This window comes from Nyctereutes procyonoides, unplaced genomic scaffold, assembly GCF_905146905.1.
Source record: "Nyctereutes procyonoides isolate TBG_1078 unplaced genomic scaffold, NYPRO_anot_genome, whole genome shotgun sequence".
In the NCBI taxonomy this organism is placed as follows: domain Eukaryota; kingdom Metazoa; phylum Chordata; class Mammalia; order Carnivora; family Canidae; genus Nyctereutes; species Nyctereutes procyonoides.
Window position 1 is genome coordinate 10,132,924 of NW_026575024.1, and position 17,064 is coordinate 10,149,987.

At 50.1% G+C, this 17,064-nt stretch overlaps 1 protein-coding gene across 2 annotated transcripts in view; it reads left to right on the plus strand.

Moving 5' to 3' along the window:
* Window positions 1–1,207: 1,207 nt before the first annotated feature.
* Window positions 1,208–17,064, plus strand: part of NFATC2 (nuclear factor of activated T cells 2) — a 161,476-nt gene continuing 145,619 nt past the window's right edge. Inside the window, exon 1 of one of the 2 annotated variants that reach the window (XM_055304474.1) lies at window positions 1,208–1,628. In XM_055304474.1, the coding sequence (XP_055160449.1) occupies window positions 1,559–1,628 (70 nt within the window). In that variant the 5' untranslated portion in view covers window positions 1,208–1,558. The remainder of the gene's footprint in view (window positions 1,629–17,064) is intronic. The other variant, XM_055304488.1, reaches the window with a different exon arrangement.

Here is a 17,064-nt window from a genome sequence, read left to right on the forward strand (position 1 = left end):
GAGTCACCCGCCCTGGTGCTACCCACAGTTTTATCAACAGTATCTTCAATGGCCACTTTCAAAGCTGGGCTTTCACGGTGGGCCCGGAATCTCCCACGCGGCGTGCAGGTGAAGAAGCAGAGCCAGGCTACGGGAGAGAGCATCTTGACAGCTGCGCCCCCCCGCCCCCGAGCCCGCCACCTTCTGGGGTCTGTGGCCCATTGATGGGAGCCACGCGTGGCATCCCACGGACCTTCTTCTGGAGAGTGTGCAAAGTTCATGACATCCCTTCCCTTTATTTTCCTGTTTATTCAGAGCATGTGTAAACACATGGGTTGCCTGGTTCCCGCGTCCCTTTGGCCATTTCATTATTGCTGGAGCCTCTGAGCATCACTGGAAACCTTGGGTTTTCTAAATGAATCTAAAAATAAACCCTTCGAAAAAAAAATCTTGGAGAGTTGACACAAGGCACCGTTATTTATTTCTTTTCCCTCCTCCCCCTCCTCCCCTCCCCCTCCTCCCCTTCCTCCTCCCCACCATCCCCCCAAGACAAAAACTTTGGGCAGCCGGAGGCCCCGAGGGACCTGGAAGGGCCCCTGGGTCGGTGTCCAGGTGCCTTGACCACCTGGGCTGTGGGCTGGAGCCCTGGGGAGCTTGCCCTGCGAGAGGCCCGCTTGCAAAGCGGGGAGGGGGGGGGCTCAGGCGGGCGGGGCGCGGTGTCGGTGCAGACGGCCGCGGAGCTCCTGCAAGCCCCCACCCCTTCTCCTGGCCGTCGCCCGCCTCTGCTCCCTCTCCCCGACTTCTCTCCCGAACAATCAGGGACTTGTGCTGGCGGCCGAGGGAGCCACGGAGCTGGCTGGCCGCGGAGGAGGCGACGTCATGGATTCCTGAGTGTGAAGTTTGCAGGAAAGCCCTTAGTTTTGGAGATGGCCGGGATCCAGCGGTTTCCATGGCGCTGGATAAACAGGAGGAAACAGTGAGGGAATCCCGTTATTTTACTGCATTGAAAGCCTATAAACACGGCGCGCGGGGAAGGAAGTCGCGTTCCCTCTCGAGTAAGCCCGAGCGCCCAGCCGCGCCGGGAGCGGGAGCGGGAGCGGGAGCGGGAGCCGGGAGCCGGGAGCGGGAGCCGGGAGCGGGAGCCGGGAGCCGGGAGCCGCAGCCGGGAGCTGCAGCAAGGAGCCGGGAGCCCCAGCCGGGAGCCCCAGCCGGGAGCTGCAGCAAGGAGCCGGGAGCCCCAGCCGGGAGCCCCAGCCGGGAGCTGCAGCAAGGAGCCGGGAGCTCCAGCAGGGAGCTGCAGCCGGGAGCCGGGAGCTGGGAGCCGGGAGCTGGGAGCCGGGAGCTGCAGCCGGGAGCCGCAGCCGGGAGCCGGGAGCCCAGCCGGGAGCCCCAGCCGGGAGCCGGGAGCCCCAGCCGGGAGCCCCCGCCCGGAGGTCGGAGCCCCAGCCCGGGGCGGCAGGCGCGCAGCTCCCGGGCCGCTCGCGGGCTCCCGCGCCAGGGCCTGCCGGCGAGCATGCTGTAGCAGCCCGGCCCCGCCGCCTCCCGCTCCCGCGGCGCGCCGAGCCCCCAGCCCCGCCAGATGCAGAGAGAGGCTGCGTTCAGACCGGGGCACTGCCATCCCCTCCGCATCATGGGGTCTGTGGACCAAGGTAAGCCGCTCGCCTTCTGGCTCCGTCTGTTCCTCCTCCCGCCTCCCAGCCCTGTCCCTTCTGCTCCTTTCGGGCAGCGCTTTCTCAGCTCCTGGCGGAGGTGGCGGAGGCGGCGGGGCGGCCCGGGGACTGCGGGCTCCTAGGGGCGCAGGTAGGGGGCGGGGGGGGGGAGGGGAGACGAGGCCCCTCGGGCGGGATTCCCCAGGCAGATCTGTCTTAAGGAGATCTTATGTCCTTATGCTCGGGACAGTGGGAGAGATTCGTGCTACTAACCGCTGGCCGCTTAACCATTCCAGCGCTCGGCTTCTGACAGCAGATGCCATTCAGCTGCATCATCACCATCACCATCACCATCACCATCATCACCATCACCATCACCATCACCATCACCATCATCACCATCATCACCATCACCATCTAGCTTTTTTTCTTTCTTTTAGGAGAAGGCGCTTGACATTTTACTATACCAGAGATATAGTAATGAGGATTTTTGCTTTTTAACAGTTAGAGCGGCAGATGCCCCCGGGGACATTTAAACAACTTTCTTAACCACCCCCCTCCCTTTTTTTTTTTTTTTTTTTTTTGATGTGCCTGATGCATACAGTCCTCCGCTCTTTTAAGTGCAATGTACCATCAGTTTGTTTGGCGATCTGATTACCCTCCACTTTCCGAGTTTCTCTTTCTCCCCCTCCCCTCGGCTTTAGCCCTGGAATCCTACTATTTGGACCTTACGGGAGGGGCTTAATGTATAAGAATCTGATATGAAAATAGCCATCTGGTCGGGGTTGTGGCGGGCTCTCGGCTGCACGCTAATGAAGCAGGCTTCAAGAGGGGGAAGCGGGCAATGCGATGTGTTTTTCGGAGGCCAACCCGCCTAGAGCGGTGGGCACTGCCCAGAGGGCAGGACCGCAAGAGTTAAGTGAAATAAATATGCGTAGGAGGAGTTAGCCTCGTGTCATAAAATCGGAGTTGAATGTAGGTTTTGTGCTCTGTGTGGCTGATTAAAGTTCTGGGGGAAAAGAAATGACAATTTCAGTAAATAAACCTGAAGAGCTTTTTTCTTTTTCTTTTTTTTTAAAAAAAACCGGAGCGAGGCCAAATGCCTTGGGTTAGGTAAATGGTGTGCTTTGCCGCAGCGGACCTCACTGACATATATTTTTAGCTGAGCTGCACTTTTGAAAGCAAGACCCTGCCAATGCTTTGAACATTTTTTTTTTTTTTTACGGGTACCAGTTTATCCTGTCCTCTGCTAGTGGTCAAGCATACGACAATAATGGCCAAAATACATTACTAACTTGGCATCATCTGTAAAAGTGATACTCCCAGGCAGCCTACAGATCTATTACGGACACGAATTAGTTTTTACCGTCAAACATACCGAAAAAATGGTGTTTGATGTTATGATGGTGGAGGTGGGTGGTGGTGGGGGAACAGACTAGTGACACATTTAGCTCTATTCAGAGAGGGAGTGAGAGCTTGGACTTGGAGGAGAAATTGGGCTTCTGTTTGTATGATCTAATACAAACCTCACATTTTATTGGGGCGGCTACACCTCTCCTCTGGGTTTATGAACTTTCTCCTTTCTCAAAGTTTTGAAGTATGTGTATTTGGGGTGTGCACGTGCATTGCCTACCCTCCCTGGCCCGTGCTCATGTGTGCAGGGATTATGAATATGTAGCGTGCCAGTGTGTGTGTACGCATGTGGGAGACAGGGTACCACATTGTTCCCGGCAAACCACACTTGGCATGCCAAGGCAACTGGGCACACAGAATGCAATTCCAGGCATCAAAGACAGCTGGCATGAGTCGCTTCGACCGTGTCCTGCATTGGGGTCTCCGGAGGGAAAAAAAACCTTTCAACTCAAACACTGCCATGATCCTAGCAACAGACCTGAAGTGTGCATGTAGATGGGCGGGGTCAGCAATAGTGAATAGAAATATTTGCATGGTAGGAAAATACTGACCTTGCTGTGTAGCTCCGGGTCAAGGTCCTGGGAAAAACTGAAGATCTGAAAGAGGTGTGTTCAGTTTTATCTGAAGTGGGATGATGGAAAATATTTTAGGAATAAACAAACCCAGGGTGAGCTCTGCTCACTCCCAGACCCAAACTCCCTGTCTTCTGATTGGATTAGAATTTCTGCCTGGCCACATTGCAACTGTGTGATCGTGGGCAAGTGACTTACCCTCTCTGTGCCTCGGTTTCCACATCCCCGAAATGGGGCCAATAATAATGTCTCCCTTACAAGTTGCTGTGAGATTCAGTGAGGTGGCACAGGTAAGGCACCTACAACAGTGTCATGCTGGCAGCCAGCACGTGGCAAAGGTTAGCTGCAATTCCCATTATGTTAAAGAGGCAAAACAACAACGCGGTGATGCGGACACTGGATTTCACAGCAACGGTTCTTTGAGGAGGTGCAGTGCTTTAAGTTTCTCTGGCTACTCTTTTAACTTATGGGAGCTTCCCGATGGCACCAGGTTGGGCTAAGATCGTGGCTTGTAAAGCCTGTTTCCTCATCTGCAACAGAGAATAATGATGGTGGTGACCTCATGGGGTTGCCACGAGCATCACATGAAATCATGCACCCAAAACCCTTACCTCTGTGCTTAACACGAGGTTAACACTTACTAAATGTGATTGTTGCCTGACAGTTGAGGACGACGAGGGCTACTTTGCCTAAGGTCACACAGCAGGTTAGCAGCACGATGCCTGGCACACCACGGTGGTGGGGGCAGACACGTATGGAGCACCGGCTAGGTGTTTTAGAAATATTAAGTCTTTGCATCATTGGTGCAACTGTGTGTGCGGGGTAAGTACAATTATTGCCTCCTTCACGGAGGAGGCGAGTGAGGCATAGAGAAGGGTGGTGATGGCCAAGCGTTACCCAGCAGGGAAGCAGGGGAGCTACAGTCTGAATCCAGCCTCTCGACCATATGCTCTGTTGATTCTGGAACTCATTAATATTATTACAATTCTTTGTAATACCATTTGACAGATGAGGAAGCTGAGGCCGACCTGACCCTGGTCCTGGGCTCCTTTCCCAGCACCACGTTGTTCCCCGACATATCCTGGAAGGGAAGGAGAGAAGTGAGAGATGATGTGAAGGGTAGAAGCATCATCCTAGAGTTTCAGTTGTGGGGTGAATCAGGGAGAGCTTCTTGCCTTGCCTCAGGGGAGCGAAGGCGAGATGTTTCCACTTCCACTAGAGGAAGAACAGTCCCCAGGCAGCCAGGAGGCTCTCAAACCAGCACTGCCTTCCGCCTGCGATGAACAGAGACCCCTGTAAGGGCCCCTTAGCTGGGCCAACCCCTTGCATTGCTCCCCCCGTCAGCTCACCTCCAGCAAGATCTTCAGGTCTCTCCCTCTTGCCCTAGAACTTCAGAGAAAAGCACTCATTTTCCCAGATGTTCCTCTAACTACCATTGCTGAAAACGTCCCTTGATTGGATTGTAAACCCCCTTTGGACAGGGCCAGGTCTGTTTCTGTGTCTGCAATGGGACCCAGGACATTTCTACAGGGGAGAAGTCAGTAGCTTGAGATCTGAGTGATGGGAGTTCACATCCTGGCTCTGCCGCTTGCTGGCTGTGTGACCTTATGCAGATAACTTCGCCTTCCTGTGTCCCAATCACCCCACACATCAAAGGATGACAGTCATAATATGTGGAATAATAGCTAATGACTGAGCGCCAACCCATCAGAACAGCAGGAGCAGGGTCTCAACAGACATCCCTGTGGGGCCAGGGTTTTCCCCTCTATTTGCCGAATTGCAGGGAAGGTCCTAAGGCAGCAGAGACCCTTAGAGGGCATGACAGCAATTATTTATTAACCTACAGAGAATTTCGACCTTTTAATAAACAATATGACCCTCAAAGTACCCACTTAATAAATAATTGCTGTCATTACTACGTATAATTCATTAGTTCAATATTTACCCTCTATCCCCTCCCCCAAAAAATCAAAATTAAAAAGCCAGTTACCGAGTGCTTTCTTTTGCATTTTGCCATTGGATCCATCTCCCTTACTACTTACATGAGGGATTGAGTATTTCACATCTCACCCAGAAGAAGCCAGGAAGGTTTCTATTTTTGTTCCTTTGTTAGAACAGGGATTTGAGGCTCTGACTGCCCAGGCTGGATTGGAGGCCCGCGCCCCATGTTGCCCCATCCTGTGCTGGTCACACTGGCGGTAACACAGTCCATGCTTCGTCTGTGTCTTCTTTCAGACTTCAACTCCAAGAAGCAGAAACCATAGCTATCCTGCTCACTCCTGTGGCCCCGGTAACTTGAACAGTGCCTGGCACTCAGTCGGTGCTCAGTACTTTTTTATGTTAAATGGACAGACAGATGGATGAATACATGAATGGATGATGCATGGTAGGGGTCATGCAATCTGTTAAGGCCACAGAGCTAAGACTTAACTCGGGAGCACGGTGCCAGCTTTCTGATTCACGCTCTTTGACCTCCTTTTGACAATGACGGTGGCCTTTGACTTCCATGTTTTTCTACCAAAGGCTAGAGACCTAGACAGGATTCCTCCTAGGCCATCCAACAGTCACGTGCTTTCTTGCTGTTGTCTGCAGAGAATCAGCCCCAAAGATCACGACAACAGCCACCACTTGTTGACTGCCAGCTACAGGCCAGGCACCATCCCAAGGGTCTCTCATGTGCCCCCTCATTAGCCTCACGCCAGCCCGACAGCTACCATGCCCATCTTGCCCAAGGTACAGTCACGCCCCAGGATCACATGGCTCAGTCACAGAGCTTGCTTGCAGCCCACTCTGACCTGTCACTCCCTGTTAGGCTGAGTGGTCATAACAACAAAATGACCTGTTTTCTCTTTCCTGCACATTCTGTGTGGACACGCACTTTACCCATGTTATCTCAGGGGCTTCTCACAAAACCCCCCAAGAGGCGGGTATAGAATATTGAGCCTCACATAGAGATGGAGGAAACCGAGATGGGGAGTGGTCAAGGCATTTTGAGAGCAGGCCCAGCTCCTACTCATGCCCAGAGCTTGGCATTTAAGGGCCCCACAGTCCTGTCTGCCCTGCTTTGGGCAGCAGGACCACCCAGCAAGAAGGTGAGTGGGAGAGGGGGCTGCAGGCCCCAAAGGACCCGGTGCTCCACAACATTTGGAGCAGGGGTGGGTGGGTTGAGGTCTCCTCCTTCCTTCCATTTTGACTTTCTGGGCTACCCAGTAACTTCAGGCAGTGTCCATCCCCACCCCTTCTGGCTCTCTCTGGCACAATGCACCTGTCCAGGGGCCCATGACCCCAAAGCTTTCTGGGAGGAGAAGGCTCCGTTGGTGCTTCTTGGGTGACCGTAACGCTTCCATTAATGGCACTGTCGCTGCTCCTGGAGCTGGTCTGTGCCTTGTGTACACGCCACTCAGTCCTTCCCTCTGCCTCTGACAGCCTTGCCACACCTTTCCTCAAGGCCCACCTCATCCTCCGCTGAGAAGCTCCCTTGACCATTTAATTCATTTTCATCAACAACTTCAGAGCATTCCCTATGTGCCAGTGACCGTCCCAGAGGTTGGGGAAAGAGTAGAGAACAAGATGGAGTTGCCCTCATCAGGCGAGCGCCAAGCGGGTGAACCCAGGAAGATCCATGATAATTTCAAACGGAGTCAAATGCTAGAGACTCAAAGAGGAGAATAGAGCTGTGAATGGCCTGGTGTAAGCACATGGGCATGCGTGTGTATGTGTGTGTGCGTGTGTGTGCATATGTATGTGTGTGCGTGCATGTGTTCACGTATATGTGTATCTATATACGTATTTGAGTGTATGTGTTTATATGTGCACATATGTGTATATGTATGCACGTGTGCATGCATGTATATGTGTGATGTATGCATGTGAGCAAAGTGCATATATGCATGTGTATGCACATGCATGTAATGCACGCATGTATATGTATAGTATATTTGTGTGCATGAATGTGTGTGCGCACATACATGTTGTATGTGCACATGTATGTGTGTATACATGTGTGTGCATATGCACGTATAGTTGTATATGTGTGCATGTGTATATGCGTGTGGGTGTATGTGTATATGTGTGCATGTCTGTATATGTATGCATGCATGTGTGCATGCTTGTAAATGTGTATGCATGTGTGTGTGCGTGCGTGTGCTGTGGGTGGGAGTATTAGGTTCCTCTGGCTGCCATCACAAGTTACCACAAACTGGATGGCTTAAAACAACAGAAATCCATTCTCTCATATTTTTGGAGACTAAACCTTTGAAATGAAGGTGTCAGCAGGGCACTCTAGGGGAGGATCCTTTCTCGTCTCTTCCAGCTTCTGGTGGAGGCTCCTGGCAATCCTTAGCTCGTAGATGTGTCCCTCCAGTCTCTGCATCTGCTCTCACGTGGCCTTCTTCCTTGTATGTATGTGTGTCCTCTCTTCTTCCTATAAGGATACCAGCCACTGGATTCCAGCCTTAAGCTCTAATGAGCTCATCCCATTTGGATGACATCTGCCAAGACCCTATTTCCAAATAAGATCACATCCATAGGTATCTAGGGTTAGGAAATGAACATATTTTTGGGAAAAGACACAATTTAACCCTCACAGTAGGGATTGCGAATTCAGACTGAATGGCCCCCTTCCTCTTTAAAGAGATGTCTTTTTCACCAACCTCTGAATGGCATGGGGTCTGCCTATAAAATGTCTGGGGGAAGAGCATCCAGGCAGAAGGAGGAAGTCCTGAGGAGAAAGATGTGCTGGAACATTCAGTGAACAGCAAGAGAACCGTATGGCAGGAGGCTGGAACAAAAGAGGTGGGGGAGCAGGACAGAAACCGAGACAAGGAGGCAAGCCAGGGCAGGAGCAGTTTGCAGTTCATTCTCAGGGTACTGGGGAGGCATTAGGGGAATTTTAAGTGCACAGGGTGTGGCCTCATTAATCTTTTCAAAGGATCATACTGACCATTAAGTGGAGACCAGCCTCTAGCAGGTCAGAGTAGGTGCTCAGAATGCAGATGGGTGGCTCTTGAGGTGGCTCGTGGCCTGGGTGGGAGATGATGGCAGCTGGGACCAGTGCGGGGCAGAGGAGATGGGGAGCACTGGTACTTTCCAGTCCACAGAGTGCTCTCCTTTGTGGTTCTCACACTATGTTCCCTGGAGCCCTGAGGTCCTACAGCAATGGTCCTTGTCTTTGGTACCAGGGGTAGGTGCCATTGATTTTATGAAGTTTGAACCACTTCAGACACATCTTCCTCTCAGCCCAGCCTGGATGCCCACAGGAGCCCCTCCTTCACCCTCTGGTATCTGAGAGTCACAAGACATTTTTCAGCGTTTCATCTTGGTCCAAAATGTCCCTTAGCAAATCCGCCCTTAGCTAATAACCAAGGAACAGTGTGACTCAGTAATGAGTATCAGACTTGTGTGGGATAAAGCCATTTCCGTGGTGGCATGTGTGACTTTAGAAGTAACATCACAACCTCCTCTGTGCCTAGTTTCCTTCACTGAAATGTGGGTAATAGTAATCCTTAGACACGGGGGCTGCTTGGGGGTTCAAAGATCATGTCTGTGATGCTCTCGGCATATGGAAAGTGGTCTGTTCATGCTAGCTGCCACTTTATTGTTTTAAATTCAAGTTAGCGCTTTCCTTCAGCCTTATAACCTTCAGGTCTGTCCTAAAGGGGGTAAATCCATCATCTACCAAATCTCAGGGCTCTTTTCTGTGGCTTCTGGATGGCTTATTCAGTTGCTGAACCAGTAAGTCCAGAGGTGTGTGTGTGTGTGTGTGTTTGTGTGTGTGTAGGTTCTGCTAGATGCAAGGCACCAGCTAGGTCTTGTGGGAAAAAAATCCAAGATATATAAAGACATGCTTGCTTGCATTCAAAAGTCAGATACAGAGATTTTTCTTTTTGTAAAATCAGGGAGGCGCTATCATATGGGAAGCCTTTTATGTGCTAAGTAACTAAAGATTTAAGTGAAAATCTAGTGATGGTTTTGAGAGAGGAATGCAAAAGAGAGAGGGCAAGAGCAGATGGCATGTGCTTTTATTGGGGGGCCAGGGTGTGGTCGTGCTGAAGGGAAGCTGATGGAGGGTAGCTCTGAGCTCATCACTCCCTGACTTCAGAGAGTACGAAGTCCACACAGATGTTCCAGTCTGCAGAGACTAGTGCACGGGAGAGAACAGAGATGAGAAATGCAATACTGGGGGGGGGGGGGCAGGCATCTAGGGGGACAGCCTGGGTGACAGAAGGACAGACGGCAGATGGTTGGGGAATGATTGTGGGGGTGGGCAGACGCTAAGCAATGCTCCCTCCCCTACCCAGCCACCCCTCCGCTGCTTGCCCCTAAGTAAGGGTCTGCTTCGGGAGGAGTTGGGACTCCCCTGGCAGAGGGATGGTAGCACCTTGTGCTTAATCCAAGGCTAGGACTGGGTGAGAGATGAGGAGGTTTAGGAGGAAGGGGAGTTTGCTGACATGCTCCTCTGCTAAGGATCCATTTCAAGAGGCAGAGGGGGAATGTGCTAGAAAGCAAGGAATGAAGAGGAGAAACACAACCAGGACATACTGCGGGAGCAGGGACCAGGTAGAAGGAGTCAAGAGCCTGGAAGCCAGGGTCTCAAACTCACATGCTCACGGGGACACACATCAGCTGAGTGGTGGCGTGAGAGCAACAGAATCCTCTGAAGGGGGAAGCTCCTACTCTGCTCCAGCCGATTGGTCCACGCGGGACTGTGGACCTGCTGTGGCCAGGTCTTCCCATTTTCTCAGGAGATACTGGAAATTGGGGTTTTTATGTAAAATCTCCCAATTTATTTTTTTTTAAAGATTTTATTTATTTATTTGACAGAGAGACAGAGAGAGACAGCGCACAGGCCGGGGGAGTGGCAGAGGGAGAGGGAGAAGCAGACTCCCCACCCTGGGATCACGTCCTGAGCCATAGGCAGATACTTAACCGACCTGAGCCACCCAGGAGCCCCCAAATTTCAAATTTAAAAATGTTAGTCTGGGGCAGCCTCGGTGGCTCAGTGGTTGAGCGCCGCCTTTGGCCCAGGGCGTGATCCTAGAGACCCGGGATCCAGTCCCACATTGGGCTCCCTGCCTGGAGCCTGCTTCTCCCCCTGCCTGTGTCTCTGCCTCTCAGTCTCTCTCTTTCTCTCTCTGTGTGTGTCTCTCATGAATAAATAAATAAAATCTTTTTAAAAAAATAAAAGATGATGTGGGTGTTGCATTGGAGTAGAAGTCAGCTCTCAAACTGTCTTGTTCCCTCGATTCATAAGGAGCACGTTCCTGAAAATGACTTTGGTGGGAAGGCAAAATATAAGGGAACACCAAAAGGCTCTGTAGTTGAGATGAGTAAGATTTTAATGTTATATCTTAAAGAATCACAATTACTGTCAAAAATCCATGCTAAACCAAAAATAAAAATAAAAAAATTTAAAAAGGACAGGATCAGTATTACTCATGTTTCCTTTTTGCCTCAGGCTCTGGTGTGGCTCTGCAGGGTACTGTTACTACTAATTCTGTCTTTATTAGAATTGTCATAGTTTGCTCACCATGGATCCTTTTTTTTTTTTTTTTTGGTATTCATTTTGATTTTCGAAAACATCTTATGGAAATAGCATTTCATCGATTGCTGAGTTTTCTTGGCACCCTCTCGAATCTAGCCTCGCTTGCCTTATCTGAGTTTCAGGCATGTAGGAGTCAAATGCATCCAACTATAAATTATAACATTAGTATTTAGGGTGATAATGCCATGATGTCCTTGACGTGGGATCGTCTCTGGAAGCTGGGAGAGAATGTTCCTGCTTTTTGAATTTGACTTAAAAATGTCTCAGTGCCTGTGTTTTATAGCCAAGCTTTTATTACAATGGGTGTTGTCAAAATGTGAAGTTGATGATGAGAATTTGTGACTTATGTGTTGTGTCCTTCCATCATGCCTCGCTAGGTCACTTGTAGGCCTCGGAACAAAGTGAAAGTGTGCATGCAGCCCCATGTTCAAAAATTAAGAATCTTAAGACAGGGATGCCTGGGTGGCTCAGCAGTTAAGCGTCTGCCTTCATGCTTAGGGTGTGATCCTGGAGTGGAGTCCCGGGATTGAGTCCCACATCAGGCTCCCTGTGTGGAGCCTGCTTCTCCCTCTGCCTGTGTCTCTGCCTCTCTCTCTCTGTCTCTCTCATGAATAAATAAATAAAATCTTAAAAAAAAAAAAGAATCTTAGGACAGCAGAGCATTGAACCAAGCATGGGGTCCTTCCGAGCACAGGGACCTGTGTGCCTGTGCAGGTCGCACACCCATGAAGATGACCCTGGATGCCACTCGGGTGAGCGTCAAAGAACCCTTGAATTTTAGAGCCAGAATAGGGGCTCAGGGATGACCCAATTCATCCCCCCATATTACAGATGGAGAAACTGAGGCACAGGGAGGCCAGGTGACTTGCTAAAAGGTTGCAGGGTGAGTTAGGGGAAGAACTTGGATTGGAACCAGCTCTGGGATGTTCCATACTGGACCACAAGGTCACCCCAACCTTGGCCAAACATCTATATTTTCAGGCCTGTGGGTGCCATTGACCTTCAGGGAGGTCAGCGGTAGGGGCAGTGGTGATGGGATTCAAACGTACCAGTCTTATTACAATAACCCAAGCACGTATTTTCTATAACAGGACATATAGTCTAGAAGTATTTTTTTCTTCTTTCTTCCTTTTTCTCTCTCTTATTTTTAAAATAAAAACATGTATAGGCAGAAGTTCCCTGAAGCCACTGAGTCAGATGAAATGTTTTTATATAAAAATGATTACAGGTATTATAACCACGCTGGAGGCTGGGCCCCCAGTTGTGCAAAACATCAGATTTTAGGATATCCCCAATGAGTCTCGTTAAACTGAGGAAAGCGGGGGCCCAGGGGCTCAGGGTGGATTGGTCTCTCGGGGCAGGGTGGGGGGAAGCTCTGCTGGGCACCCTTCCTTCCCTCATTCCTTTAGCTGCCTCTCACTGACTAGCTGCCACGTGCTGGGTACTATTCTAGGACCTGGGGATACAGCCAGAGTCGCCAGACAGAAATACAGGGTGCCCAGGTAACTTTGAATCTCAAACAATGAATCATTTTTAGCTTAAATGTGTCCCATATAATATACGGAACATACTTAGACTAAAAATATTTGTTGTTCGTCTAAACGCCAAATTTAACAGACGCCTAAGTCCTGTATTTTTCATCTGCTAAATCTGACAACCCCAGATATGCCAGTGAACAAAGCAGACACACATCCTTGCCCCTGTGGGGCTTATATTCAAGTGAGAACAAGCAGTCGACGGATGAACAGACACACAGAGGAGTACAACACACTGTGGAGGTGAAGGCCGGGGGGGATGAAAAGTTGGGTGCACCCACAGAGCAGACCAGGGGGTGGTCATGGGAGGTCACTCTGAGGAGGTGACAGTTGAGCTGGGGCATGAACAAAGTGAGGGGGTGGCCGGGCAAATAGCAACAGGAGCAGGAGGTGCGGAGGCCTGAAGGTGAGGCTGTGCGTGGCATTCTCAAGGAACAGGGCGATGAGCGGGGTGGCAGGAAGGAGTGAGAGAAGGGAGGATGGCGAGAGATGATAGTCAAAGGGAGGGGTGCAGGGGGGCAGCTCATCCAGGGTCTTGCAGGGTTTGTATTTAATTCTAGACTTAATGGGAAGCCACAGGAGGACTCACGGGTCTGTATGTTGAAAGGATGCCCAGGGCTGCTCTTTGCAAAAGTGGAAGTAGCAAGGCCTGGGAGGAGGCGCTTGCAGTCGTCTGGGGAAGTGGGTGGTTGGGGAGGGAGGAAGAGCCGTGAAGTCGGTGAGAGACAGTTGGGTCTAGGTTACACGTTGAGGATAGAGATGCCTACATTTGCTGCGGGGTTGCCTGTGGGTGTGAGAAAATGAGAGGGATCACGGACTACTCCTCGGATGTGGGCAGAGAACTGGACGGACGGTGGCGGGTCGGGGCAGGTGGTATGTGAGCGGGAGCGGAGAGGGTGCAGAGGGTCACAGGGCTTGGTTGGGAGACTTGGGGATGCTGTCGGCTTGGCAGCTGGACACCCGCCCCCAGATGTAAGGGGAGAGGTCCGGGCTGCTTCCTCCAGAAGGTGGGGAGAAGGGCAGAGCTGTGCATAGTGGGTCCCTGCAGGGCCCACCTGAATGGGCGTCAGGATGCAGGGCCCGGGGGCCAGCGCTCCTCTGATACTCGCATTTGGGTGGAATCGAATTGTGCTGCATTTTAAGGGGAAGCCTAGAAGAGGAAAAGAGATGTCAAGGGCGGGTCAAGGACAAGGGTACACACGCGTGTCTTTTGTGCGCTGCTGCTGTTTTCAACGCAGTCACTGAAGTCCCCGTTCCCAGTACCCCTCGCCCACGCGGCTACAGGTGATTCCTAAACATTCTTCCCACTTCAGCCTTTATAGCCTGCAGTTTCCTCTCCACACAGGACCCAAGCAATTGTTTAGAAACTCGGATATGATCTTGTTGCACACTTACTGATACGGTTCGGTTGTCATCATTGCTCTTAGGTCCTGAATTCTCCCCATGGTCCCCACTTACCTCCCAGCCTTACCTTACACCTTCTTCAGGTCCGTGAGTATCTGCCCCTCCAGTCTTCCTTTGTCCCGCCAACACTTCATACTTCATCCTGCCTCAGGGCCTTTGCACATACTTTCTCCATCTGGCTGTTAGTTCTTCCCCTCAGTATTTCCTTGGCAACTTCTTGGCAACTCTTTGGTCTCTGCTAAAACCTCACCTCCTAGGGAAGCCTTCCCTGAACTCCTATCTATATCAGGTTTCTTTGATATGAGCTCTGTAGCACCTTCTTCTTTTCTTCACGGTGCTTACCTCAGTCGGCAAGTATACATTCGGGTAAATGCTTGTTGAAGTGAGCTGAATTCCTGGAGCAGGGCCAGGCAATATCAATGCATGCTATAAGTTTCAGGCTCTCAGGGGCTTCGCTGGCTTCCCCTTGCACTTTTGTTGTCAAGGCTGGAGAAAAAATGAAGACGCCAGGGCCTCTTCAAGGAGGTCAGCCACGGGGCAGAAAGAAGGTTGACAGAGCTACCCTGTCAGGGCCTCCATCCCCCTGCCCACCCCTCCCTCCCCCAGATGGCCACTGAATGCACAAAGGTCATACATTCTGCTCCTAGTCCTTGCTCCTAAGAGCACAAATTATTTATTTTGGAATTGCAAATGTGTCTTCTCCTCAACCCAAACCCCCACCTTCTAGGTGGCCCTCCAAGAAGAAAAGCCTCTCACTTCTCACTGCTCCAGCAGAAACTGTTTTGGGTCAGGATCTAGTCTGAACCTATTCCCTTTAGAGAACTCTGATTGTTTGGGTGCAGATTCCAAACCTTAGAAGCCTTAAACAAAATACATCCACTGTTCAGAGGAACAGCTAAAGTACTTAGAGTCTTTTTTAAATTTAATTTAATTTTTTTTTTAGAATTTATTTATTTTAGGGGGAGAGAGAGAGAGAAAGAGCTTGTGAGGATGGGGTGGGGCAGAGGGAGAGGGACAAGCAGACTTCCTGCTGAATGGGGAGCCTAACACGGGGCTCATTCCCAGGACCCTGGGATCATGACCTGAGCAAAAATTGAGAGTCAGATGCTCAATGAACTGAGCCACCCAGGCACCTCAAAGCAGTTAGAGTCTTAATTTAGAATGTTCTGAGCCAGTCTTCCTAAGCCTGAAGTGTTTGCTGTCCTTTGTCAGTTGTTAAGGGCTTTCCCTTTATTATCTCATCTTATTGGGTATCTCAAGAGGATGTTGTTTGGGTAATGATTGAGGTTCTTGCCTTAACAATTGGGTGGCCAGAGTAAGCCCTCAGGGAGGAGGACCCTTAAAAAAAACTAAGGTACTTATACATACAGGACAGTTAAACTCTCTTTTTCCGACCCTCCCATCCATTCCTCCATCCAAACATCCACTTCTCCACTGAGCCATTGATCGATCCATCTACTATTATCCAAACATCTACTCTTCCATCGATTGATCAACTGAACTATTCTATGTATGCATCCATTGATTAATCCAAACATACACTCTCCCATCCATCCATGTATCCATGCAAACACCCACTCATCCATTCATCCATCTATCCATCCACACATTGCTGGGCATAAAGCTGTGTATGAATGAGGTAGTCATGACCACTGCCTTAGTAGGTCTCATAGGCTAGAGGAGATAAAATTCTCTAGTCAAGTGTGGGTCATTCACCCACTTCTTTGCCAGGGAAGGGTAGGACAACTGGGTTGATAGTTTTGCCAAAATTGTGTCAAGAGTAGTTTCCCAAAGGAACACGCTGGGTTGTTTTGATCAGAAGCAGGGAATGAATCCAGGTAGGCAAAATCCACAGGTATCCACTAGATTAGAGGCATTTAATCATTATGGGTGGGAGATGACATGTGAGGGTGACACCAGCCCTTCCTTTTTCTACAGCATAAGGGCAACCTGGTTCCTTTATTTATCTCTGACCACAGAATAAATAAATAAATAAATAAATAAATAAATAAATAAATAAAGTCAGGGTCTCGACTTTGAGTCCTGTCATAAGGACCCAAGAACACTTGTCTTCTTCTAGATGCTTGGCTCTAAATGTTGCAGTCTGGGTCATCATCACTCCCCCCTCCTCCATCTACATTTTAAGCTACCCTAAGATGTTGGTTGGTTACACCCAGTGTCACTGTTCTTATGGTTAGGAATCAAAGAAGAGGATAGTTTTCTGCTCTGACAACCAGAAAGTACTTCCTAAGACTCTGAAAGTTGGCGAGTCCTGAGCCAGGCTGGGTCCCTTGAAATGAAGTGAGAGTCTAAATTAATGTTTCCCATCCCTGGCCACCCATTGGAAGCATCTAGGGAGCTTTTACAAAATCCTGATGCCCAGGCCCTATGTTCAAACATTCTGATTATAACTGGTCTTTGGTGGGGCCCAGCCATTGAATTTTTAAACAGCTCTCCAGGTGATTCTAAAGCATAGCTGGGGTTAAGAACCACTGGTCTAAGTACAATTTGGAAAACCCTGTTCATTGCTGTGTCTCTTTGCTTCCAGGATATAAGCATGATAAGGGTAGAGATGCTGTCCTATTGATGGCTGCATCTCCAAGATCTGTAGCAGTGTCAGGTACCTGGAGGTGCTCAGCAAATATCTGGAATGAACGATGATCCCTAGCTTTGCACCAATCCTCTAATGGAGCAGAGATGGCTCCCCCTGAAGGATGCACATTCACTGTTCTTCCTAGCACGTGGAGAAGGATTTGAGTCACTTCCACGTGAGGTCAAGTTGTGGTTTTCTGGGAATCCTAGGAACTTTCCCACCTAATCTTCTGATCCAGAGATTCTCAACACTGCATACACTTTAGATTCATCTGAGGTCATTAAAGAAAAAAAAAAAAACCCAAAAAACCTTTGAATGTTCTGGTTCCCTGGGGGTTGGATTGAAGCCTAGGCACAGGCATTTAAAAAGTGTTCCA